This window comes from Plasmopara halstedii, assembly GCF_900000015.1.
Source record: "Plasmopara halstedii genome assembly, contig: Scaffold_3120, whole genome shotgun sequence".
NCBI classification, from domain to species: domain Eukaryota; phylum Oomycota; class Peronosporomycetes; order Peronosporales; family Peronosporaceae; genus Plasmopara; species Plasmopara halstedii.
The window spans coordinates 277883-303376 of NW_020190023.1; the positions used below are offsets into that span (position 1 = coordinate 277883).

General features: G+C 42.9%; 12 protein-coding genes across 12 annotated transcripts; 7 read left to right on the top strand and 5 right to left on the bottom strand.

The window, feature by feature from the left end:
- Positions 1-789: 789 nt before the first annotated feature.
- Positions 790-1656, bottom strand: PHALS_15243 (uncharacterized protein). Its single transcript, XM_036407267.1, has one exon. It carries the CDS (start codon positions 1588-1590, stop codon positions 1333-1335), a length of 258 nt encoding a protein of 85 aa, XP_036263507.1. The 5' UTR covers positions 1591-1656; the 3' UTR covers positions 790-1332.
- Positions 1657-2014: 358 nt separating this feature from the next.
- On the top strand, positions 2015-3442 carry PHALS_07611 (beta-galactosidase; the record flags this gene model as incomplete). Its single annotated transcript, XM_024721109.1, has 1 exon — positions 2015-3442. One exon carries the CDS (start codon positions 2015-2017, stop codon positions 3440-3442), a length of 1428 nt encoding a protein of 475 aa, XP_024586242.1.
- A 2162-nt stretch (positions 3443-5604) lies between these two features.
- Positions 5605-5878, top strand: PHALS_07612 (uncharacterized protein; the record flags this gene model as incomplete). Its single annotated transcript, XM_024721110.1, has 2 exons — positions 5605-5672; positions 5725-5878. The coding sequence occupies 2 exons, from the start codon at positions 5605-5607 to the stop codon at positions 5876-5878; spliced, it is 222 nt and encodes a 73-aa protein (XP_024586243.1).
- A 2853-nt stretch (positions 5879-8731) lies between these two features.
- PHALS_07613 (uncharacterized protein) lies at positions 8732-9266 on the top strand (the record flags this gene model as incomplete). Its single annotated transcript, XM_024721113.1, has 2 exons — positions 8732-8908; positions 9156-9266. The coding sequence occupies 2 exons, from the start codon at positions 8732-8734 to the stop codon at positions 9264-9266; spliced, it is 288 nt and encodes a 95-aa protein (XP_024586244.1).
- A 787-nt stretch (positions 9267-10053) lies between these two features.
- Positions 10054-12450, top strand: PHALS_07614 (hypothetical protein F444_20985; the record flags this gene model as incomplete). The annotated part of the gene is made up of 12 exons (XM_024721114.1): positions 10054-10178; positions 10257-10318; positions 10395-10479; positions 10544-10933; positions 10994-11146; positions 11204-11264; positions 11326-11403; positions 11465-11557; positions 11624-11686; positions 11746-11943; positions 12011-12142; positions 12205-12450. 12 exons carry the CDS (start codon positions 10054-10056, stop codon positions 12448-12450), a joined length of 1686 nt encoding a protein of 561 aa, XP_024586245.1.
- Positions 12451-12476: 26 nt separating this feature from the next.
- On the bottom strand, positions 12477-14576 carry PHALS_07615 (uncharacterized protein; the record flags this gene model as incomplete). The annotated part of the gene is made up of 1 exon (XM_024721115.1): positions 12477-14576. One exon carries the CDS (start codon positions 14574-14576, stop codon positions 12477-12479), a length of 2100 nt encoding a protein of 699 aa, XP_024586246.1.
- A 909-nt stretch (positions 14577-15485) lies between these two features.
- PHALS_15252 (Heat shock factor binding protein) lies at positions 15486-15929 on the top strand (the record flags this gene model as incomplete). Its single annotated transcript, XM_024721116.1, has 4 exons — positions 15486-15488; positions 15566-15608; positions 15720-15781; positions 15846-15929. The coding sequence occupies 4 exons, from the start codon at positions 15486-15488 to the stop codon at positions 15927-15929; spliced, it is 192 nt and encodes a 63-aa protein (XP_024586247.1).
- A 191-nt stretch (positions 15930-16120) lies between these two features.
- PHALS_07616 (chaperone dnak) lies at positions 16121-18154 on the bottom strand (the record flags this gene model as incomplete). Its single annotated transcript, XM_024721117.1, has 1 exon — positions 16121-18154. The coding sequence occupies one exon, from the start codon at positions 18152-18154 to the stop codon at positions 16121-16123; it is 2034 nt and encodes a 677-aa protein (XP_024586248.1).
- A 370-nt stretch (positions 18155-18524) lies between these two features.
- Positions 18525-18761, top strand: PHALS_07617 (uncharacterized protein; the record flags this gene model as incomplete). Its single annotated transcript, XM_024721118.1, has 2 exons — positions 18525-18555; positions 18625-18761. 2 exons carry the CDS (start codon positions 18525-18527, stop codon positions 18759-18761), a joined length of 168 nt encoding a protein of 55 aa, XP_024586249.1.
- A 314-nt stretch (positions 18762-19075) lies between these two features.
- On the bottom strand, positions 19076-20446 carry PHALS_07618 (Uncharacterized conserved protein; the record flags this gene model as incomplete). Its single annotated transcript, XM_024721119.1, has 4 exons — positions 19076-19204; positions 19263-19844; positions 19907-20057; positions 20118-20446. The coding sequence occupies 4 exons, from the start codon at positions 20444-20446 to the stop codon at positions 19076-19078; spliced, it is 1191 nt and encodes a 396-aa protein (XP_024586250.1).
- Positions 20447-20550: 104 nt separating this feature from the next.
- PHALS_07619 (polyadenylate-binding protein 2) lies at positions 20551-21040 on the top strand (the record flags this gene model as incomplete). Its single annotated transcript, XM_024721120.1, has 2 exons — positions 20551-20943; positions 21020-21040. The coding sequence occupies 2 exons, from the start codon at positions 20551-20553 to the stop codon at positions 21038-21040; spliced, it is 414 nt and encodes a 137-aa protein (XP_024586251.1).
- Positions 21041-21560: 520 nt separating this feature from the next.
- Positions 21561-23266, bottom strand: PHALS_07620 (hypothetical protein; the record flags this gene model as incomplete). The annotated part of the gene is made up of 4 exons (XM_024721121.1): positions 21561-21667; positions 21743-21811; positions 21868-22640; positions 22716-23266. 4 exons carry the CDS (start codon positions 23264-23266, stop codon positions 21561-21563), a joined length of 1500 nt encoding a protein of 499 aa, XP_024586252.1.
- Between the last annotated feature and the right edge of the window lie 2228 nt (positions 23267-25494).

A 25494-nucleotide genomic window follows, 5' to 3' on the forward strand; every position in this document is an offset into this window, starting at 1 on the left:
TTTTAGCGCAGTCAGACCATGCCCCTCTCATGTGGCACACACCCCTGTACCAGCGTACGTGTAATCCCGTTATTCGAGTAGGCACTTGACACCTTTTGGAGTCCATCTTGGAAGAGAAAGGACATATTGCTTGGTGGATACATCGTGTAACTGACCCAACATGTATACGTAAGCGAATAAGCATGTATATGCGCATGTGTGAAACGTGTCGATGGGTTAAGCCTCACTGCATGCGGCAGCGCGTTTAGACAGCCTATCTATATTTGATCTCTTAGAACATGCGACCGGTAATATCGGAATTTGAACTTTGTGAGCCGTTACATTCATCGAGGTAGCTAGCGATAATGTTATCGATGAGGATACAGCCAAGCTGTTCCTCGACATTCTCTTCTCTTTCCTCAGGAAAGACCTGAGAAGTGATATCCTGTGGCCTGAGAAAGCGCTTGGAGGAAGACTTTCTCGCGATTGTTTTGTTATCAATATGAGTGAGAGACCTGCACTCATAGGCGTATAAGTGCTCTACACCACCGCGCGACCAACTACAGACAGCTCGAAACGTATACAACGTGACGGTTGGGCAAGAGTCGGCGTGATTGCGCTCGCAGTAGAACGTGCTGGGTCAATTATAAGGAGAGGACTCCAGATTCAAGAATGCATTGAAGGGCTGTGCACTAATGCAAGCAGACGCCGAGGGACTGGTAAGACAGAGTGCAGTGGGTGGAGTGAGACTTCAGGTACAGTGGCTGCCCGCTTTTCCGCAGTGCCTGAAAAAATAAAAGAATGAAAGCTCACCGTGGTCGACATCTTGGTGTAAGACGGATTAAGTATTGCATTGTTGTCTTACACTTGAATCACAATACAGTAGCGAACAGATTTTACAATACCAAACTTTCGGTATTTATGAATAAAATGAAGTGGCCTGATCACTATTTAAGTAAATCAGACCATTTGCTACAGGTGAAATGCCAGTGCACTGTAAATATCACCCAGTGTCTTTGAATGTGGTCGAAGCGGATTGTTGAGCTTGTAACAACAGTCACTTGAGGTTCGAGATTAATAGATGTGAAGATGAATTAGCGCTTTGTCCCTGAGAGATCTAACTGGAGGAAGACTCCGACATTATTGCAGCTCCTCTTTCAATCAGTGCATTCGTTTTAGTCATTGCCAGATTTCTCGCATTGCAATGCAAACTTGATTTTTGATCACGATTCGTTTATTCACAGGAGTCAATCATTCCTGCTGTTGTTTGTCCGATAACGTCATGAAAGAAAGACAAAACGTGGGACTACGCGAACTAAACGCACCGCGTAACTAAATAGCGTCAGCGGTGAACTAGAGTCGAATATTTTGACATTGTAATTTGTCGAGCTGAGTAGAGCATAAACGTGAGATTGTTCGATGAAAAATACGAGAAATCTTTCCAAACGGTTTAGTCAAAACGATTACGTCTTTAGCGATAGAACTCACGACTGCTGCAAATACAGTGGCTGCTTGGATTACAAGAGTCACTTCGTACGCCACGATGGTTATCAATTGGCACATCACGTATGGGTACGTCGTCTTATGATCGCACTTTCCAAGAAGTAACATGAGGTACCATTGTCAAACGGTGGTGTTTTTTAATGTCTACATTGGCCACACGTAGCGATATCCCGTAAATATGTGTGGATTTTACTTTTATTCAGTTTGATTTGAAGCAATTTTGCTAATAAAAGCTTTTAAATGCAGAAATATGTCATTTTTACGGACGACGAAGCTCATCATTTAACCAAAAACTGACTTAAAAAGCTTATTAATTACATTCATTCATGATCTGTCTGCGAAAATGCATACGCAAATCCGTAGGAATTACGTACGTACCCGTTACTACATCAATCTTCAAGAACGTATTTCTTGGATTGTCCAACAACCCGCTAATCATTTAGATCTTCCGGAGATTCATTGTCTCATTAGCCAGACCATCAGCGCATATTGCCACTGAGTTCCTTTTCAACTATTTAAAAGTAACGATACCATGTCCAAAGACTTGAAATTTCCAGAAGGTTTTATCTGGGGTACGGCAACAGCCTCGTACCAAGTAGAAGGCGCAGTGAATGAAGGTGGACGTGGTGATAGCATTTGGGATGCCTTCTCTCGCACTCCTGGCAAGGTTGTGAACGGAGATACAGGTGAGAAGGCAGTTGACCATTATCACCTTTACAAAGAAGATGTAGAACTCATGAAGAAGATGGGACTTAAATTCTATCGTCTTTCACTTGCATGGCCGCGAATTATTCCTGCTGGTGTTGGCAAGGTGAATGAAGAAGGGATTGAATTTTATGATAATCTTATCAATGAATTGCTAGCCAATGACATTACGCCACTCGTTACGCTGTACCATTGGGATTTGCCCTTGGCTCTGCAGATCGAGTATGACGGTTGGCTTGGTGGGAGATTTATTCAAGACGCTTTTACGCAATACGCTCGCGTATGTTTCCAACGTTTTGGCGACCGTGTTAAGAATTGGTTAACGTTAAATGAGCCATGGTGCTCAGCATTTTTGGGTTATGGCAATGGTGTTCACGCACCAGGACGCAAATGCAATCCCCAATCTGAAGCGTACATTTCAGGACACAATTTACTACTGGCTCACGCACGTGCCGTGGATGCTTATCGTCATGAATTCCAGGCTGTACAAAACGGTCGAATTGGCATCACTTTGAATTGCGATTGGCGTGAACCAAAGCCAACAGATGATCCACTGGAAAAAGCTAAGAACGAAGAAGCTGCCGAACGCTCGCTGCTCTTTTCTCTAGGCTGGTTTGCTGACCCCGTCTACAGAGGAGACTATCCTCAAGTCATGAAAGATCGATGTGGATTACGTCTACCAAGATTTACGGACGAGGAGAAAAAACTATTGAAAGGTAGTTCGGACTTCTTTGGTTTAAATCACTATGGGACAAACTACACAGAACCGTCTGATGCTTATGAAGCCAAAATTCCACCACCAAACGATACCACTGGTAGCTACAGTCTTGATGAAGGCACAAAGCTGACATCTGATAGCTCGTGGAGACGCACCGACATGGGGTGGAATGCTGTTGGTTGGGGTTTTCAAAAATTATTGGTCTGGATTCAAAAACGCTACGAGGTCTCAAATGGCATTCTGGTTACGGAAAATGGCTGCGCGTGGCCGGACCGTACGAAGGAAGAGGCGCAAAACGATGACTTTCGAGTCGAGTTTTACAAAGAGTATTTGACAGGCTTGCACAATGCGATGGCTGAAGGCGCTGATGTTCGTGGCTATTTTGCATGGTCTTTCATCGACAATTATGAGTGGGCTGAGGGGTACACGAAGCGCTTTGGATTACACTGGGTCGACTACAAAACCATGGAGCGGACGCCGAAGAAATCAGCGCTCTGGTTCGGCAATGTCATTCGCGACAACGGATTTGCTGCCTAGTTGAAGAAAGCGGTAGTGTGAGGAGTTTGCAAGTTGTACGCAAAAGATTGACTACCTTGCATATTTCACCCTTCAATAAAATTCAAGTCTTCTATACGACGCGCTAGTTATTTGAGACTGTGAGATCTATCCAATTCTTTTCAGATTAGGCTGGAGCAAACGCTGAGACGTCTGTCCGAGAAAATAAGAGGACAATTATACTGTGCTGAAAGCGATCAGAATTTACTTATAAACAAGAACTGCATCATTGTGCCTTGTTGCTCTACCAAGCCTCTTGGGGAACGTCAACAAGATTTGCTCGCTCATTTATCAGCTCGAACTTCTAAAGTCTTCGTGGTTGATTTCATGTGTACGATGAACGACGTGGTATTACATTATCTTGCATGTTCATTAAGCTGTACGTTCGACATGTGACATTTGAAGTGGTAGTTTGACGAGATGTCAGGATATCCGACGTGAAGTGCTAGTGCTTCTGTCAATGAATGTATTTCCGCTGGGCGACAACATGTTTATATATGACCGTTTTGATTATTACCTTACTATCTACATTATTACTCGAATTTGAAAATTCGAGTAATAATGTAGATTTAGTGTATGGCGAAACTATATATTTATAGCTAACACAGATCGCCGCTAAGTTATCAGTATTTACGTCATGCTTGGCCACATGCCAGAGCGATAGAGCCTAGCCCTACCTACACATTTGGCGATTACATCATCATTGGTCTACTCCGATTTGGTACGTTGATGCGAGCACGAGTTGGATTCTAGTCATGTGTTAGTGATTGGATGGCATCACTATGGTGTCAACCTCGATAACACATACACTTATACAATACTGTTTCTCCCCGTCAGTTTTCCTCTCTGGGAGGTTACAATTTCCTTCGCACCTATTTACTTTTGCGTTGCCTTAGACCTTTTGGTGTCAATTAGGATATGAAATTATGCACCATGCCTGCTGCACAAGACTTTCAGCCAAAGTCTTCACCGACAAGTGACGACAATAACGCGACGTGAAGCCGATGCATGCTCTTGACGAAGCGGTTTGCTATATTGTGAACAAAAAGACGAGTTCAAGCATCACGGACCCAAGCTCCACGCTATTACCTTGAAATAGAAATCTGACAAAAGCATGCTCCCTGAATAGTGGCTTCAACGTTCTGCACACATTCATAAAGGAAGAGAGATGGCATGGACTCGCTGATTTCTGCAAATCTACTATAGTTTATGGGCGGGACTACAATAAAAAGGTCCGTGCAAGCCATACTCCCAGATCCTACTCTTTTTGACAATTTCTATGATGTGAACATCTTACATCAGCATCTCCAGCTCTGCTGCTCATATCAAAATTTAGCACAAAGTTGGTGAGGCTGTACAAGCGTTTTTTTCTTCTAAGCTCTGCGCTGGTGGATTAATTATATCACTGCAAAGTATTGATTACGCCTACGGACGATCTTCTGGCGTTTTATGCTTCTGATGAAATGTGAACTTTTGACTTTTATCATTTACTGCACGTAAACCATCGAGAGCGGTGCAAAGCACCACATCTACGATATCAAATCATACCCAACTTGCTGAACAGCATAATGAAAGCAAAGTGGAAGTAACTGTCGGTATCATTGTCGCTCGCTACCAGAGTATCGAAATCATGATCAAGGGAATCGTTATGCCGGACGGCAACGAGATGTATCAATTTACGTCGCTTTGCAGCAGATATATGATTTGCGATTCCAAGTGATGTATAGCGATGTCAGCACGCAGGCGGCGCACAAAAACGCACATCAAGTGGTTGTTCAATGGAGCTTGGCAACGTGGTATACATGCTATAAGCACCATCTCTTCTATTTACGTGGAGATGGTGGTGGTTGATGCTGATCTGCATAGCATTTGCATTGACTGACGTGCTACGCGAGATGCTTAACACATGCATGACTTTGGACGCCTATGTACCTCATAGTTAGCTGTCTGCCGTTAGCAAAAAAAATGGTGCAGAGCCGATTTTGGGGCATTTGACCAATGCTGCTATGACACGTTCAAGCTGCTCTACTTCGACATCTGTAGCCCCAGAGAAAATGACTCGTGGACAAGCCGAAAATATTTGCTGCCGATTGTGGTCGAATCTAGCAGATGCATGAAAGCTTGAAGTCTATCTCTCAGGCTGAATGCTAACGAAGGTCTCAGGAGATGCATCAAATGCAATTTGCCAAAGATTTCCTTTGAAGATTGAGGCGTCAAACAGCACTCCACGATTTTAAATACGCACCAAACAAATGTCTTTGTAGAACGCGCAATTCGGTCTATCCTCTTGAGCTGTTGCATGCCAAGTTGGAGGAGTTTATCTGGATCAAAGCAGCAATGGCTGCTATCGATGTGACAAACCACGTGCTGCTGCTGGAGATCTGCAGCAAAACTCGGTATGAGAACGTGTACAAGTAGATCTGGATTTATGAAGTTGAATTTCTATATCAAAATGCCGAAGAAGAAATTGGTATGCCGTGAGCTCATCTAGCAAATCGACGTCAAATAATTTCATCGACGTACGAAGCAAGCATGGGTGAAGCTAAGCCCGAGTATTACCAGACTTCTAAGATGTTGTGGGAAGTCATGACGAAGACCCATCCTTATGATATACATCTGACAAAGTGATTAAGATAATTAGCAAGAAATTTCGTCCCATTCTTCTCATCAGGACACTGCGAGTTTCTGAAAATACACTCATTCGTATGCAATAATATAATTATCTCCTCTTTAGTTGCTGACCACTCCAGCACGGTGATTTTATCGTCTTGCTTTATTTTGCGACTGCTCTTCAAGCTCGATGGAAGCTACTGCTTAGGATGTATATGGGAAGACTTAGACCTCCCCGGAATTTTATTAGCAGTATATACACACCCCGTGAGCCATTAATGCTCCAAATGGCGAGCGCGTCAGGATGACCCGACAGTAGTGCAATCGCAACATACAGTGGCCTGTCTTCAAAATGAATCTGCGTAGGGGACCGCGGTATTAATCACTCCACGAGAATAAATTCTGGGTGTTGCGACATTAGCTTGCTCTTATCTATTACATCATTACTACTCACTGGGTGCCGGCTGTACCTATTCAGCTTTTGTCTCATCGGAGATAAACACCATGACTACGACTTGCTGTCTATGAGTTTGATAAAACACATCTAGTAATATTGATGCTGTGTTCGGTTGAACAGGATACGAAATATATATTGGTGTGCGTACACCTTGCACTACTGTCACAATCGTGCAAAGCCAAGTTCAGCTATACCAAGCAAAATATTCGATGGAGTATGGACGGTGTCATCACGGATGAGGATACGGGACTTTGGAAAATAATACGTCAACTGCTAGCCTCCCTCTATGCATTACCGAGATTGTTTAGTATAGTCAGAGAAACAGATATCTTCAGTTCCATTTTAATTAACCTTGATTGACAATTTCCGGATATATGACGCATGGCGGTGTATAATGAGCGGATGCATCAAAGGTATTGAATGTGGATACAATATTCGTACGTCATGCGGCAGGATCACAAGTTTAAATTTCAGAACTTAGAAATAGCTTTTCTTTAAAGTTTACGCATTTTAGCTGTTCGATCCTAAAATTTGGGTTCAAGGCACGATCTTTTTGAGCAAAACGCAACTGGAAGACAATTACTTCATGGATTATATCGGAGGATCGACGCACTATGATGCTAATGAGTCGGATATCGACCTTAGCTATAAAACTAAAGCATTTTCGGTACAACAATGTCGCTGTAGAAGCTGTTGTTCGACATGCATCGGAGTCTCACGCATAGAAAGCGTCATTTTTTTACTTTCGCGATCAAAACGCACAGATTATGTGCTCGGACGCTTCACAAAAGCGGAAACCAGCTCCTTCCTATGTTTAATGAGCTCGCTTTATATGATCTTCAAATCAACCAAAACTTTGCTTGGCTTCTCGAAATTAAAGCTCTTAATATCCCGAATTGTGAGATCCATATATCTGAGAGCGAGCCGTTTCACCAGGGCTGGATTCAGCTTGGTCTGAGGCACGCTGAAACCAAATTTAAACTATGACTGCCTTTTTTAGTTTTGGCTATCAGCCCACGCATACTACGGACCGCTCATCGTTTGTTCACAATCCTTATAGGAACGATACTCTCAGAATGCAATGATATCTTCGAGTTGCTTCGAAAATATTCTGTACGCAAGAATATGACAATTACTAAATTAAACTTCGGTCTACTCGACCACATACGTGACACCAAAAACATTATTTCTAATGCTACAAAGGGAGTAAGTCCCAGTCAGCTATTGATTGATTCAAGTCCACATTTCAAATGATAACCTAAGATATTCACACGTAAAGTTTTCCTTAGCGGTGGCCGATCGTGGCGCTATCGTGGTAGAGACTTTTGTTAATCGCATAATAGCGACTCTTGTGCTTCCCCTAATTTGCGTAACTTGTTTTTCGTTCATAATTTGCAACTCGATGTTGACTTTATGTAACCACACAGGCGTCAACTTTGCATCATAAAGCTGTGTGGTCGGTCCATGTGGGGATTTTATCGGCAGCGGATTGTGGCATTGCCCCGCTTTCGGAGCGCCCGCCTCGATTCTTTTAAAAGCTATAGCTGACAGCACAATTTGATGACATTTGAATCTGCAACTCTTCAGAATCGATATGGCTTGCATAAGTCTATCCCTATATCGATATAAATCTAAAAGCACGGTAGTTCCTTTCAGTATTTGAATGTCTAGCGGATGTCAGAGTACGGTTTGTCTAAGCCGTAACAGAGAAATGTGGGTCACCGCACCGATCAATCAGGCGCTCGTGCTTCTCGAGCATCAGTCTGACTCAGGGTCATGTTGCGTTTATACATGTCTCAGACCATTGACGGGCTCGCTCATTTGAAGAAAGTCTGCAAATTTTACAGCCATGTCCGTAAGATTAATACCAAAGTATTATGTGCTAGACTTGTTGACACCGACAGGTTACTCTTTCGTATAAAGCACATTCACTTCGCTGTTCAACAGTCTGACGAAGTTCGGCGCTCTTATTTACATCATACGTGCTCTCTGTTTGCCCTATCAAAGACATTATGTCCCCCGACTTAAAAACGAAACATATGTAGCAACACTCACGTCATTTGATATCTGACCGATAGATACTGCTTAGTTAATGGTCACTACTGTTAATGATGTTCTTTTATTTATCCCAATCGAGAAAGAGCGAAAAATTTAATTTACTTATTCGGCAACGAATTATGGATTGCATCCGCAATTGTCAAGGCATGGGCGTGCGGCCGGAAAATACTTTTGTGTCGGTTTTGAACATATTCACCTCGAGGCGTGAAGATCTACTAGAAATGTCGTCAGCAGGAGCAACTCGTAAATGTGCTCATTCCATTCGCGCCATTCAAACTCACAGACAAGAAAGTACGAAAGCCGGCGAAAAACAAAGTCTGCCGGTATAAGGCGACATTCAGTTCCTTACTTGATTACGCGTTAGTAGATAACGTAATCAACAAATAATGATCGTAGATTCGAGCGAACCAGAATTGTTTTTACGTTATCTACTAACGTAAAAACAATTCTGGGTCGCTCGTCTGTTTTCATATCGAGCACGGGTCCAAGGTAATGGTCTGATCGTCACTCCCTTCGTATGGGTGCTCTAAAAAGCTAAATACTGAAGTTGCTTCAGAGGCTCACGCATAGTGGCTCCCTAATGTTGCGAATCATCTCACGCTTACTCTGGTGGTTGAACACACAACACAACGCTTACTCTGGTTGGAAGCACACGCCGATGTAAATGGCGAGCTTGACTAGCGACGATGTCAGGGAGCTTTTAAGGCCCCACACTTCGTCGATGCTTGATGTTTTCAGCGATGTATAACAGAGAGTCATTCAAATAAATTAGAACGTAGCAATCCATTACATTCAAGGAAAATTACCTACCTACATAAGCGAAGGAGTGACAACAGCTGCTACCGCGTGTAGTGAGTTGCTAAAAAGCATCGACCTTTAGAGGTGCAGCAAGAATTAAGCTTCCAGTGAACAATTTTTTACGGTCTATAGCCTTTGAAAGACTTGTATTCAGGATTATATTGATGAGAACTGATTAGATTTTTGCCACCTTACGAGTTGCCTGCAAAAACGCTAATTTTTAAAGAGGATTATTTATGTAATTGGCTCAGACTCTTATCCGTTTAGAGAACCCGAGAAACGAGTCATCAGACATGTCGTACTATCTTTGCCATTGAGTTTTACGCTTTGCACTAAAATTATGGCTGAAATATTGATTAGATCAGAGTACCAACAGTGCGAATTACGTATACTATGACGCAATCGGTGAGGAGGCAGCTTGTACTCGCAAACACAGAATTCATGCTCGAGATTGGGTATGGTATCTGGACAATTGGCGCACATTCTTTTGAGTTAGGAAAAGCTGGAAGAATTTGTCTGTCGCATTACAGTTAACAAGGAGTTTCTTGCAAAGCAGTCGAACCGAACTCTGTCATTTTAAAATTTCCTTTTACGAAATATATCGAACTTGGCGCTCTATTCGTATGTGCATCGAAATCGCCAAGATCATTAAAAAGCCAGGATACAATTTATGGCTATTCTTCAAAACAAGGATCTGACGTGTATTTTCCGTAAGATAAACAAAACGTTTTCATTCAATCGCCTGTCTGGTTCTGAATATGCTACGCTATCTTCTCGGCATTCGCACGGAATCAGGTCCTTTTTTTATTTTTTTCCCTACTTGATCTAGTTATAAATGACGTATGTGACTGATTTTTATATAAATTATCTTAGGGGATTCGTACTGATCCGTAAGTTAAGCAATCGTAAGGTGTTTTCTATATCGCCAAAGACTTGTCCATAAGGAATCAGCAGTATTAAATTCGCAAGCTATTGATAACATGACCTGGACTTGTATGCACTGCACTCTAGTGAATAATAATGACACGTCTGGCAATTGTGAAGCCTGTAATGCTATTCGTGTACTGCAATGTCCTTCGTGCAAGGGCGAGATCAAGTACGTGAGGGCTGTTGTTTTCTTCTCTTTAATCGTTTAAATTATATTTTGCCTGTGGTAATAGATACGGCAGACGTTTGAATGTGAATGGCAAGACTTATCATCCAGACTGTTTTTGCTGTACAGGATGTAAACGTCCGTTGCCAAGTCGATTTCAGATTGTCAATGGTGGTAATTATCATCCAGAGTGTGCTCCAAAACCAAAGATTATTAATAAGACAACAACTTTTACCAAAACATCGATCAATGGCCACCCTGAGCAGAATGAAAATCATAGTAGCAATACGAATGTCAAATTAAATCACAGTATCAACTCCAATGGAACAAAGCATACTTCGGGTGGCTGGAACTGTTCTACCTGCACATTCTACAACGCAAATGGTTTGACACCCACTTGTGAAGTGTGCAATTCTATTCGTATTATGATATGTCCAGGGTGCAAGGGCGAGATTAAGTGCGTTCATGCAAAGTTTAAAGAAGAAATTTTTGGACTTACAATCTTTGATGTGTACAGGGTTGGACAACGTGTGAATGTTGATGGTAAAGTTTATCATCCAGACTGTTTTCGTTGCACTGCTTGCAATGGTAACTTTACAACGAATAAGTTTCAAGTCAAGGATGGGGGACATTATCATCATGAATGTTACAAGCAGCTCTTTCATCCGCGGTACTCAACACTTTTGCTAACTAGCATCTACAAATGACTTCTAACTACTCTGCACAGATGTAATGTATGCGAAGACTTTATTGCTTACGAACCAGGCACACAAAAGATCTCGTTTAAGGTTAGAATTTTCGGTATCTGACATCTTGATCGGAAAGGTATTGAGCTTAAATTGTTTTCAGGTCATGCCTTTTGGAGGAGAAAAATACTGTGCTAAACATGACAATTGTGACCGCTGCTGCAGTTGCCAGCGTGTTGAGGTTCGTCTCCATGGTTCTAAAAATATTTACATTGCTGATTGTTTCTACTGGAATGTGGTAGCCGGTTGTTCCGGGACGAGAATTTCACAGACTTAGTGACGGCCGTAAGATATGCTGCGAGTGCTGCAATTACGTGGTTCTTGATTCCAATGAGGTATATGATAATACAGATCTATACGTTTGTGATGCAATATCATATAATACTATTCTGTGGCTATAGGCTCGGGACGTGGTCAAAGAAGTGTGGGAATTCATGCACGATCTTGGCATTTCTCTTCCGGAGGTATGTCAGCTCTTTCAATTCAATGACTGTCTTACTAAGAATCTGTGTTTATTTGATAGATTCCAGTTTATCTTGTCGAGTCTTCTGTTCTTAAGGAGCAATGCAACGCTCACAAAAAGACAAATGCTCTAGCAAATGATAAAACGCATGTTGAAGGCCATGTGACTCGTGGTTTGTGCCTTTCAGAGGTCTCTCAAATCCAACACATGGTTCGCTCTGGTAAAAAAGCTGTTCCTCACGTCGTCTCCATTGAAAAGGTTTGTAGATTTCATCAAATACTTCATCGCATAGAACACCTCACGAGTGTATGACATTCTGGATTAGACCCGCTCGGTGAACGCCATTTTAATTCTGCACGGATTGCCGTACGATCTTACAGCATCAATCCTGGCACACGAAGCCACCCACGCCTTCATCAAACTTAGTGACAACTTTCCAGACAAAATTCCTCCCAAGGTACTACAACGGCATAAAGTGATGCGAAGTTTAAGACTGACATTAAACTGATCTTGTATCAGGTCGAAGAAGGCATTTGTCAACTGATGAGTTATCTGTTTTTAAAGTACAAACAAATGATGAAGAGCGACGAGTTGAAGAAGCGTACATACGAAAGTCGATTGCGAAAGTTTTACATGCATCAACTTAAACACGATACGTCTCCGGTTTATGGTGACGGTTTTCGTGAAGCGTACGAAGCATACAGAAGAGTAAGCTCGCTCCAGCGAATGTTTGACTCGATTCGGCACAGTGCAACATTTCCATAATCTACGACAGCATAGACATAGTCAGTCTAGTTCCCCTTTGCACAGCGTAATAACGCATCCAGAACGGAGCCCTGAGCTTCCAACTCAGTGGAATGAAGACAGCGTAAGCGTCGAAGCTCTTGCTGCAAGTGTTCCACTTGACCTTGAAGTTGCAAGCATTTACTGCGATCTAAAGGTGAAGACTTAACAGAAAAGCAGGTAGCACTGCAGCACTCATGTTCCTGATTTTCGTCTTCTTTATCACTGCTATCAGATTCATATAATACCACTTCATTGGAAAGTTCGTGTTTGAGCATCTTATGCTGATTTTCTATCCTTTTATGATATGTCATGTCATGTTTCTTCTCGTTTCGTAGGAAGCAAAGCTTGTACTTCAAGTCAGATAGGTCACGTCGTAGTCTGGTTTCCGTTCGATGAGCCTTTTGCAAAAAACTCTGAATATCGTGTACCTCATTTGAACGTTGTTGAACTGCATCACTAGCACACACAAGTTCATGTTTACACTGCTTCAGCTGTTGTCGTAATTCATCTGCACAAACTTCAGCAACTTTTTGCTGCTTAATTGCTTTCTCTGCTCTTCTTTTCAACTCGGAAATCGTTTTTTTCTCTTTCGCTTCATGTTCATTTTCAAGCTTCTTTTTCTCACATTCAAACCGTTGCAATGAAGTTGTGAATCGATTTTTCCACTCCATTTTTTCTCGTGAAAACTTAATCCTCAACTCATTCAAATCAATTTCAATGCTCTTTGTCTTTTCAATCTGATGCTGCAATGCACAAGTTTTACGCTTCAATTGTTGTTGACATTCTCGCAATTGTAATGTCAATTTTTTATTCTGCGCTTCAATCGAATGAACTCGCGTCTGTAAAACATGCGATCGCGCCTTCAACTGTACCATAGCAACTTGTGTTTGCAATGATTGTGCCTGAGTTTCATCTACTTCACTCGTCTCTTTTAACAATTCAGCCTGCAAACGTGGGAGTTTAGCAGCATAAATTTCGTTTTCAGTCTTCAATTTACTTAATTCAGCCGTCGACCGCTGCAAAGTCGTAGTCAAGACAGAATTCTGAGTCTTTAAGCGAGCATTTCGATCCGATAATTTCTTGCAATCACTTTCAGCTATCGAAAGTTGAAGCTTAAACGTACGTGTTGCATTTGCCAAGTTAGTATTAGCGAGATCAAGGCGAGCTTGGAGAGCTGCCAAGCGCGATGCTAAATGTTTTTCGATGTTTCTATCCTCCTTTTGAGGCTTTTCGCTTGAAGTCGGCAAGGATGTATTAGAGGAGGCAATCACTTGATTTGTACTCGTCTTTTGTGCAAGTTCTATGGAGCCGGCGCTCTCATAAACGACGGGGAACAATAAATCAACTGTATATGTTGCCTGCTTTTCCGCAATTGCAAGTGAGCTGAAATCGGGCGGCTCGTTGTTTGTTTCTAGTGGCAAGTTTTCGCAGGAATGTTTGACGTAAGTAGTATCACGATCAGCTACTTCCGATTTTACTTGATTTGAAAGAGATGTGGACTTTTTCAATTCTTCATTTGACGACAACACACTGTGGTTAAGATTCACTGGTGCTATGTCGACAGCAGCTACTGTATCATCTTGAATCTCGCAAGTTGTCTGGATTGGCGAGTTCAACAATGTGTTGTGGTGTGAAGTCAAATGCTGAGCACAATCGTCAAAGTTTTCTCCATCTCCCTCATAGAGCTGAGGGATTATATCGTTCCCGATCTGCTTTGACTCTACGTTCTGATAAGAATCGCCATTTGATACACAAATTATTGGGCTCTCACACGGTTCTATTGCAAGCGGTGACTGCTTCTTCTCTATTTCAATTCTTGATAGGTGCTCAATCGGTATTTCATCTCCAGATTGGCATGTCGTAAGTGTTATTTGACTTGAAATGAAATCGACCTTTTCAGCAAAATCGCGGGATTCTTGATGTTCTCGTTCGCTTTGAATAGGACTTGATTCTTGAGCACTAGGTTCACCACTATTACTTCGATTGAGCGTGTTTTCAAATACAATGAGATCTCCATTTCGTTCAATTTGCTGACAAAGTTCTAAATTCTCGTCTTCGCTATCTTGACATTCATTATCACTTGAACCTCTTCCATCATCACTCATCGTTTCTTTCATCCGAAATGATAGCTATCATGGCATGCGGGCTGATAAAAATACGCCATAGAATCTTAATTTAGCCGCTACATCGACAAGTCAGCTTAAATTTAAGAGAAGTATATGGGTAACATGACAACATCGAGACTTCATACAATTTTGTCAAAAGCGGGACATAAGGTAAAGGTGTTTACTAAAGTTCTCTTTCTTCATTAAAAAAGAGTCAAGCGTACGAGCATAATTGCAATTACTGCAGCTTAAGCTCACGAATTCACTCGAGGACTCAAATTGTTCAGAATATGTTCAGGCGATGCCTTAAGCGAAGTGCTTCAACGTTAGATTGGCTGAAATGCTAATGATCTGGATCAGCAAGCAGTACTGGAAAAGCATTTCAACTCCGAAAGGATTGACACTATGCTATCAAAGAAGTGGATATACAGGCAGGCGTACATGCAGTGAGTAATCTCAAGTTTCTCCACCGATCGACTTTTAATACATGCAGAGTTTATAGTATTATTTTCCATGTCCCACATTTATAAAATCTGGTATATATTGATAATAGCACTGAAATTCTGCTTAGAAAAATCTTGTAATCTTGTTTGGAAGGTCTTTTAATATGAGAGGTGTGTGTATCTATGTTATGTGATGCAGGTACTTAACGATTGGAAAAATGGTGCGCCCCTAGCGTATTGTCTGCACTAACTGAAGATAGACGCTTGATCCAACGAATCGTTAACACGATGTAGAGCTCTTCGGACGCTTCTAAGAATAGCAACGCTAGCTCTACGCCCGGCGGACCTACGGGTGATGCTCAGGACCTTTCGGTTTTTGTGCGTACTACATCACTTTTATTGGCATTTATTCTTGAGTATCGATGACACTATATTGCTGCAACAGGTTCAGAGTTTGTTGGAGCAAATGGTACGTTCTTTTAGTTGTAATTGTGCTAGTGTAATTCTTATAGTGTGAGATAATCACTGTTATTGTGCTTTTTAAAGCAATCGCGTTTTGCGCAGATGTCAGATGCCATCATCGGAAGAAATATCCTTTTTACCTACTTATGATTCAGCGACTTTGATAAAATGTGCAAGTCTTATATCACGTTTCCTTAACTATACAGCTGTGCGATTTGCTGGTGTCATGATAGTGCACTTGATGAAATGGGATCACGGATCGATGAGTTGGAGAAGTCGATCGGAGACCTCGTGGACCAGGTGAGAGAAGAAGTACAACACGAAAAAATTAAAAAAGTCTGATCGTTTTCTATGTCTTGAACAGACGAATGAAGGAGGCGGTGAAAAGAGTCAAGAGCCATCAACCAGTGATACAGCAACAGCTAAAGATAAAATTGAAAGTGTTTGATCGTGGGGTACGAAAGACAATAATCAGCGCAATTTGTATCGCATAAATACATTGCGTATTTGTATGCCACTATGATATCATCATTGTCTTTTGTATCTTCATGATATAAAAAATATTAGCATCAAAAATACTAAGTAAACGAAGACACTATCATAGCCATCGTCTAAAAGCTGTCAATTCACTGTAGAGGCCTAATCCTTCTTATCCTTAAATTCGGCGTCGTGGACATTGTCGTCCTTCTTATCGTCGCTCGGAGTACTCTCACCCTGCTGCGACTTGTATACAGCTTCACCAATCTTCATTGACATCTTTTGCACTTCCTCAAGAGCTGCTTTGATGTCTTCCGTGTTATCACCCTCAGCCTTCGTTCGTAAGTCAGCAAGAGCAGTCTTTACCTTTTCGAGCAGTTCGGCGTCAATCTTGTCTTCGTGTTCTTTCAACGTCTTCTCAGTCGTGTAAATTGTAGAGTCAGCGTCGTTTTTAGCTTCAATTAACTCCTTACGCTGCTGGTCAGCGGCAGCATTCGCCTCTGCATCCGCCACCATTTTTTCAATCTCAGCCTCAGACAGACCACCACTCGACTGAATGACAATGTTCTGCTCTTTGCCTGTAGCCTTATCACGAGCCCCAACATTTACAATTCCATTCGCATCGATGTCAAAACTTACTTCAATCTGAGGAACGCCACGCGGGGCAGGCGGGATGCCAACCAAGTCAAAGTTGCCGAGCAATTTATTATCAGCAGCCATCTCACGCTCTCCCTGTAATACCTTAATGCCCACTTGTGTCTGCGAATCTGCAGCCGTTGAGAACACTTGGGACTTCTTTGTGGGGATAGTAGTGTTACGTGGGATCAGCTTGGTAAACACACCACCAAGTGTCTCAATACCTAGGGAGAGAGGCGTCACATCGAGCAACAAAATGTCCTTTACATCACCACGAAGCACACCACCCTGGATTGCGGCACCCATAGCTACAACTTCGTCTGGATTCACACCCTTTGAGGGTTTCTTGCCAAAGAATTCCTCTACAGACGCCTGCACCTTAGGCATTCGGGACATACCACCAACCAAAATAACTTCATTAATATCACTCTTGCTCAAACCAGCATCCTTCACGCATTTCTTGCACGGACCCATAGTACGCTCAATCAACTTTCCAACTAACTTTTCAAAGGTGGCACGGGTGATTTTCATATTCAAGTGTTTGGGACCAGATGCGTCTGCGGTAATAAACGGCAGACTGATATCCGTCTGAGCCAGACCGTCAAGCTCTCGCTTGGCTTTCTCAGCAGCTTCACGTAGACGCTGCATAGCGAGATTGTCACCTGATAGGTTTATGCTTGTCTCTTTCTTGAACTCACTCACGAGGTAACGCAACAATTCCTCATCAAAGTCTTCCCCACCAAGTAGTGTGTCACCGTTGGTAGACTTGACTTCAAATACACCACCTGAAATCTCCAGAATTGAAACATCGAAGGTACCACCTCCAAGATCAAAGACAGCAATGACCTTGCCGTCAGCCTTGTCCATACCGTAAGCCAGAGCAGCGGCTGTGGGTTCGTTAATTATACGAAGCACATCCAAACCAGCAATTTTGCCGGCATCCTTAGTAGCTTGACGCTGTGAGTCGTTAAAGTACGCAGGAACCGTGATAACGGCCTGGGTAATAGGCTTACCCAGAAATCCATCTGCAGTCTCCTTCATCTTAGTGAGAACCATGGATCCAATTTGCGAAGGCGAGTATTTCTTGCCTTTGGCTTCAACCCACGCATCCTTGCCATTGTTTCCCTTGACAATCTTGTATGATACAACTTTGGATACTTCTTGAGTCTCTTTGTCATCGAATTTGCGACCAATAAGACGCTTGACAGCGTAAAATGTGTTTTCTGGGTTAGTCACGGCTTGACGCTTAGCAGGCATGCCAACGAGTCGTTCGTCATTGTCTAGAATGGCTACAACGGAAGGTGTTGTACGTGCACCCTCCGAGTTCTCAATCACACGTGGGGTCTTTCCCTCCATTACAGCTACACAAGAGTTGGTCGTTCCAAGGTCAATACCAATGACTTCAGAGCCAGCGGCAGCCGAAAACATGCGCTTAGAAGCGGTAGAAGCAGCGACGCGAGCGGGTGCTAGACGCAGCATTCTTTTATATTCGTTACCTTTGCGATTTTGAGCAAATTTGCAATTGAAGGCCATTGAGAACCATTCGCTCACATTTTGCATCACTACTGTCTCTGTACGTAAATCTAGATTAACAAATTCAAATTCGAAAACAAAAACTATTAGTTTCTAAAAGTTTCATTGTCAGATCAATATGATCTAAACTTGTGAATTTCTATTCTTTTAAAACAGGATGATCTACCACTTGCCGAAACACTGTGTGTCTTTCATTTTAGTTTATGCCGTTAACAAACAACAGCAGGAAAAGTTAGCTCGAATGAATCTAAGAACTTCTAGCACATAACCATAAATATATTCCTTCAGCTTGAAGTTTATATACTGACTTGTCGATCGTTCCAGAACATATAAGAAGGAATGTTTGTTCAATCGAACTTAACATGATTCTACTTTCAGAAAGAGTGCAAAAAAAACGATGGTGTCGCTCTTCGGCAAGAAGAAGGATGGTATGACGCTCCGTCCACGTGTACGTCGGTCAACCGCACTCATGGATCTAGGCATTGCAGTTGTATTAGGTGCTTTTACGGGCGTTTATATCTTTAAGGACTCGATGCAGCGCTGGCAGATTTCCGAAGGCGACTATGTAGCGGCGGAGCTTCGTAAGGCCGACAAGGCGACTCAAAATACAAAAGCTATGTCTGGGCCGGATTGAACAAGAAGATATTATTTTCGACACGTTATACTCTTAATCGACCATTGGCATATTTATAGACTGCCAATTTAATAGCAAGTAGAAATCGTGCAGTTGATATTAACACAAGTAACGCAATAAATTCAAGCTGGTCGGTCACTCTATCATCTCACTAATTGTCTATTTACATTGCAGTCTCATTTGCAGCCGATAATGCCAAAAATAGCGCCCAATCTCTATTTAATTGAGCGAAAAAAACGCATAGTTATTATAAGTTATTCTTAGTTTGCTTGGAAGCAATCAATCTTTGCTTACTTAAAACCATGTTCAAGTTCTTAAAGGCCAAGCACAGCCTGCACCGACCTTAACATTACAGCAGGATCAGAATGTGTGATTTTTTTAATATTCGACGAATCATCAGCTACGAGGGAGCAATCATCTGGATCTCTGAGGAGTTCGAGGCACTATTGAAAAAAATTGGGTTACTATGAAGTCAACACATTGTTTTTCAACATAGCAAACCTGAGCGTACTGTCGCCAGCCCGGTAGTCTCACAAACTCCCACAGCTTTAGATCTATATGTCCAACTTCATCAGCTCCAGCTAGTTTTCGTCCCGTAATCCAGGGACAAAATTGTCGGTGTTGCGAAAGTAGATCAACAGCATTTGATGTGGCAAGCTTCAAGCGCTTTACTTTTGGTTCAGACATATCATCGTCATTCTCGTTGCTAGTGATTGCCGGAGAAGCTTGCCAATGTCGATTACAAAAGCCGCACTTTAATAAGACAACATGGTCCATAACTTTTGATTGCCATCCGCACCCAACAATAAATGTAGCGTTAACTAATACTTCATGGCTCACTGGTGTATCCCTTTGCAGATAAATACTCGCCGACAGCTTTGATGCTAGTGTTGTCGTGGTTAACACATTTCTACTGTCATCACTAGCGGCCACTTCATTTAATATCTTGTCTGTCACCTCATCTAAAACTTTTATGTTTCCAACAAGCTTCAGTAGCTCAGCGTCCTCAAGCATCTGTGCCACAAATTTCTCCAGTTGATCCATAAAACCTTCATAAACTTGACGCTTGGATGCTATCGGCAGCTGTATAAAGTATCAACAATTATAATCAACAACAACGCAAAATTGTGTTAGTCTCTTCTCACCATCGTGAATGCTACCGGGGATGGATTGCCTCGCCATGGACAAAGCAATGTGTGACCAGTGATCAGCTGCTGGGCAAATATTTTGGCCACATTGAGTACACCGGATTCGCTTAGTCTGTTGTCAATTTTGAAACACAAAATTTGTTTACAACTGCAGATGTGAGAGTCAGACCAAGCATTTCTTTCTTCGTCTTCCACAAACTACTCTCACCAAATGCAGGACAGCATATCGGGACCAGAGTTCCTCCATCCAAAACGGGAACATTCAAATGCATTGATTATTTCTGGCTTAGCGAACCATGTAGCGATAGAGAAGCTACTGACTCGTGCCAAAAAGTCTGCGTGGTCCCATGGGTGACTAAATTTTTTAATGGCCTTTATGTCATGCTGCTTAGGCTGCTGGTTTTTATACAAAGCAACAATTTCTGGTGCAGACGCAAACAACAATGGATCTTCTCTCTCTCGAGCGTCTACAGGCGCCGTAGCCTCATCCCAAGTCGCCAACAGTGCCTCAATCTCCTTCGGCTCGAGTGCTGCCATGGTCAACTCATAGTGTGTACATGAACTTTACATAAATAGCCTGTCCTCCATCATAGTAGATTCGGCTACAAAGGCGGCATATAGAAATAGTAAGTCAAGTGACAATGGCAGATGAAGCAGTGGACGTGAGCAAGCTTGAAGCGGAGGCCGTGAGTTTAGCTGGCGATTCTGGTGCGATGGATGCGGACAACAAGACCGTTGTGGCTCCTGCAGAGTCTGCTGAGGCTGTTGATGCGGAGATTGAGGACATGAAGCGTCGCGTGAAGGAGATGGAGGAAGAAGCAGCTAAACTAAGCGAGATGCAGTCGGAAGTAGAGTCTCAAATGGGAAAGAATACTGCTTCGAGCCTAAACGAGATGAGTGGCAGTGCTTCAGGTGCCGCAGCAAATGCCCAGTCACAGTTAGACGATACGTCCGTATACATTGGTCAGGTGGATTACGGCAGCACGCCTGAAGAGCTCCAGGCACTCTTTCAATCTTGCGGCACTATAAACCGCGTGACTATTCTATGCGATAAATTTACAGGCCAGCCAAAGGGATACGCATATATCGAATTCGCTTCACATGACGCAGTGGAGAGTGCGCTCCTACTAAACGACACGATGTTCCGTGGTCGGCAACTAAAGGTCACCCCAAAGCGGTTAAATGTTCGAGGATACAACATGTCACGTGGAGGAAGAGGAGGTCGTGGACGTGGACGCGGACGAGGTAGGGGACGTGGACCACCTCGAGGAGGATTTCGTGGCGGTCGAGGTCGTGGATTCCACCCATACTACTAAATCGGCGACGGTATGTGACCCTGTGAGTTCACCACCGTTGGTTTTATCTCAAGTCAATGATGGCAGAGCCGGCTAGGCTCAAAAAGATAACAATAGGGAATAAAAGAGGGAGAAAAGATGAAAAGGCCCCAAAGAAAAGAAATTAAAGAGGCATTCCCCCATATTGTCAATGATCTACGATCAAAAATAACACCGTAGATCCGATGGATAGATAGAATCCTGTGCTCAGACATCAGACGCAGCTCAACATAATAGTATTGATACATGGTCAGATTTATAAGTCATATGTGTCCAGCAGGATAAAAAGAGATAAACAAAGTGAGCCCAGCCAAGAATTAATGTAGTCCTTTCTTGTTGCGCTTAGCAGGAAGACCAGGATGGCCACTTGAGCTGCGTCGTTTGGCTGCACGAATCACCTTTTCCGAGTGCTTGGACGACTTGCCTGTAAAGTTTGCAACAACGTCAGTATAAGTCTTTAAAGATGTAAGCTTATACAATAAAAAGCTGAATGACGCACCTGTGTGTGAGATAGCCGTAATTGTTGCTGAATTACTGCCGTCACTTATAGCAGCATTACCTGGATGATCTATTTGCGAGAAAGTCAGCAAAATTGACGATTCAGTCTCAAGACAGAAACCCTACCGGATATTGTGATGGGAGTCGTGATCGGCTTGTACTCCTTGCCAGTAAGCGCGCGATAGCGTTCGCTCAGCGTTCGAACCTCAGTTTGTTTACTTTTCAAATGTTTTCGCAGCGAAAGCAGCCCCACAGCGTCTTGACGTAACTTGTCGAATGTTTCACACACTGTTTGGGTCGGCATAGGCCGAACAGGCACCCCCATCTCGTCTAACAGAAGCTGTAGCTTTTTTATAAGCTTTGCACTCATCGCATGCTTTTGCTGTGGTAGTGCTAGCAGCGAACTCCTCAAGATGACCCCTGTGGGAAGCGTGCGCTTTATCTCATATGGAACATCAGCCAGTTCCTTCTTTTTCTTAGGATCTACTCGAACTGACACTTTCTTGAGCTGCTGCTCCACACTACGAAGTTCATCATTGAGTCGTTGGAGTTCGTTTTCTTCTTCAGAGGTTCGAGAAAAGATAAGATCCAGCTGTTTCTTGCGTTGCTTTTCATAGTCAATGTTGAATTTATAGCCCTCCGACACAGCAAGGGCGGACACAGACGAGGTTGATGCACCCACGCCAACTTCTGCCTCGGTGACAGCGGGAGTGTTCATTGAATTTGTGTTAGTACAATCTCCTGCCGCAGCAGCATTTTGTTTGTTTTTCTCATTATCCGCTCTGTATGCAGCAAGCAATCGCGTCGTCTCGTAGTAGCAGTATTTAACATCCTCCACACATCGTGCTGAACCTTTACTTATCGGATTTGCATTGTACTTATCCAAAATAACGACCCAACTGAGCATACCAACATCAATTTTTTCATCAAATTCTTCGAAAGTCTCTTAGCAACCAAGATTTTTGACTACTCACCGTAAATCATAACGCTGGCATAGATTCATTAATAGATCCATCTCCTCCTTACTCCATTGCATCTTTGGGTCATCATGATGCGCAAGCACGGCCTCGTATTCCTTTTCTGTGTAGCTCGTCGTCTCACTTTTAACATTAAATCTGGCAAATACATAATCGGGTTGCTCTACGTGAGCTTTTCCCCAGTGTGAGAGAGTCAACCCTTTGTCCTCACCCTCGCCTGCCAATCCTGCGCGCGCCGGATTCCGAAATGACTTTCGAATCCATTTAACGGCCGGCGAGTTTTTCTTCTCTTGCCACTTTTGCTTGAGACTTGTTTTCCCAAATCCCTGGTACAGCGCATGATTAGCACGGTGGCTGCTCTCTAGCAGTTCCAGCACCTCGCGCTGCATGCCCGTTAGCTTCTTCTGCTTACCATTTCCATCAACCAGCTTTCCGCGCACCATCGGAGATGCACCTGATGGTTTGAGCTGATCTAGATCATTTGCTACGGCTGCATTAGCGCTCGACTGCGGTCCGGCGAGACCAAGTATTTGCGCGACGTCGCTCATTTTCACTTTTTAGTTTAGTTCACATGATTGGCTAAAAACAAAACTTGTTATATATCCAACATTTTCACGGAGATTGCGTAATGATCTAAAAAACAGAATGTAATGTAAAGGCATGACGACTCCTAAGCAAAGGAAAATGGTAAAGTTATCTCTAAGTTTTTGCCGTTTGTTTTGCCTTTGAATGGCATCAGTCCACTTTCTAAATTACCTCACTTCCACAAGTGCAAAAGTGATGTCACCAATCTAGCTACGTATGAGCCCAGTTTGTTCGTCGTCTTTCTTTAATGTCTTAAATTACGGCCACCTAGACCCCACTCGGCACATCTGTCTTAAAAGAGTCGCCTCACAACATCTGTGTATACCTCACACCCCGTGGCGCCGTCCCGCCTTCTCTGCAACAGCCCACCGTAGGTTTTTACATTTGATATAGATCCCTGTACAAAAGGTTTTTGATTGAGAAATCAACGATGGTGTGGATTACCTGGCTAAAACCCGCAGGTGCAATACGCCGCGTACTCTGCGTTACGATGCTCCGGTGGAAGTTCTCGTGACTCTGTGTGATCTCTTTAGGCTGACACTTGAACAGCAGTCAGTCATAACGTATTCTCAGAAGGGTTAAGCGACTGTTCAAATATTAGTTCTCTCAAGCAGCCAGCTTTATGCTGTGGTGTTTTCATCTTACTGGCGCTTGCTTTTTGCTGTTTGAATTAAGTTGTAGGTACTTTTAGCAAAGCAAATCTCCGCGTTGGTGTTCACAAAGATATCGAACCCTTAATCAAAGATCACGACCCAGTTTGTAAAATCCCAACATGTTCTTCTGCAAGCGCGAGTAAACGCCAATTCTCGTCAGAATCATCATGTCGTGATTGAGAGTTTAAGTGTCTGTAGTCGCTACCCGAGCTGGTGCGAAGATCATCTTTACCTATGCATACGAGCCAGCGCATTTATCACCTACAGACCCTGAAGCACCGACTGCGCTAAGTGCAGCAGTAATAGGAGATTTGTTCTCTACTTGGAGCAAAAACTTTGGTATTTAATCCTTAATAACATTCTTATCGGCACTCTCTGGCGAGGGTACGGATGACTATTTGACTATGTTTGTCTTTTGGATAAGTGAAACACGCCGCATTTCCGATTTTAAAGGCTTAACGAACTAGTGACGCTGAACAGACGCTCGTATAAAGCGTTGACTCGTTCCCAACTTTGCAAAGTACGAAAGACGACGCAATCGTCGAAAAAATTAATCATGAGCTCTATATAGCCTCAAGCAGTCTCGACGAGACAGCTGTGTGAACTGTATGTCACGATCCTTACTCATCACAAGAATGGTGGCGCGCTTCAACAGACGACCCTGCCTCTCCACCAATGGAAATTAAAGCTAAAGGTGCGCCTAGTCGTAAGCGGTCACAGTATTGGGGCGATGTTACTTAAGCTAGAGGTAAGACTTTGACCACTATATTAGAGATTTTCCTTTCACTTCAAAAATACTGCTACCAGTTTTGATTAGCCTGTTGGCCTATAAACAATCCAAATGATAGCGTGGGAATGTGTGTCCTCCCCAATTGGCTCTAGTGGTCTCTACCAGTTCTGCCGGTACATTGCCTATATCTGAGATTCTTGGATTGCGTTCATTCAAATCTGAAATGATATGAACTCAATTGATTATGACCAACCTTTGCCATCGTGATGCGCCAGTTGAAATATCTTCAGTGGCTCGTGTCCGCGTTACTGTTTTGACGCAGAGTGCTGCGGTGAATAATGTAGATCCTGATCAGTCAACAACAAAGCACTTCACATCCGATTAGTTCGTGAGAGTGGAATAGTGATTTGAAGTCAGTAAGGTCACCATAATCACGATTTTTTGGTGTGATAAGTAACATTTGATCCCTTCATTTCTATGACCATGATCGGTATGATATAGCTCGATCGCAACCTTGTCTAATACACCGCAGATAGGCGGAACATTTTTATCTATTGAAAGCATTTATTCTACAAAAATTTGCGTGTGTTTCGCTTGGCTCTGACATTGGCTTTCAGCCGCAGCTTCGCGCACCATGCGCATGATTCTTGATCTCATAATGACTGATCTAGCTACGAAAATATAGCGGGTCTGATGAAAGCAAGTCAAATCTGATTCACAATCCCAACCCCATAATGCCCGAAGTCATTTCATGTAGGGCCAAGGGCACCCGATATCTTATACCATTTATGCAAAACGAGTGAGAGTA

What these genes read in the sequence shown, in the direction of transcription:
- PHALS_15243 (XM_036407267.1), bottom strand. Translation starts at nt 1,590, where the DNA reads ATGTTACTTCTTGGAAAGTGCGATCATAAGACGACGTACCCATACGTG.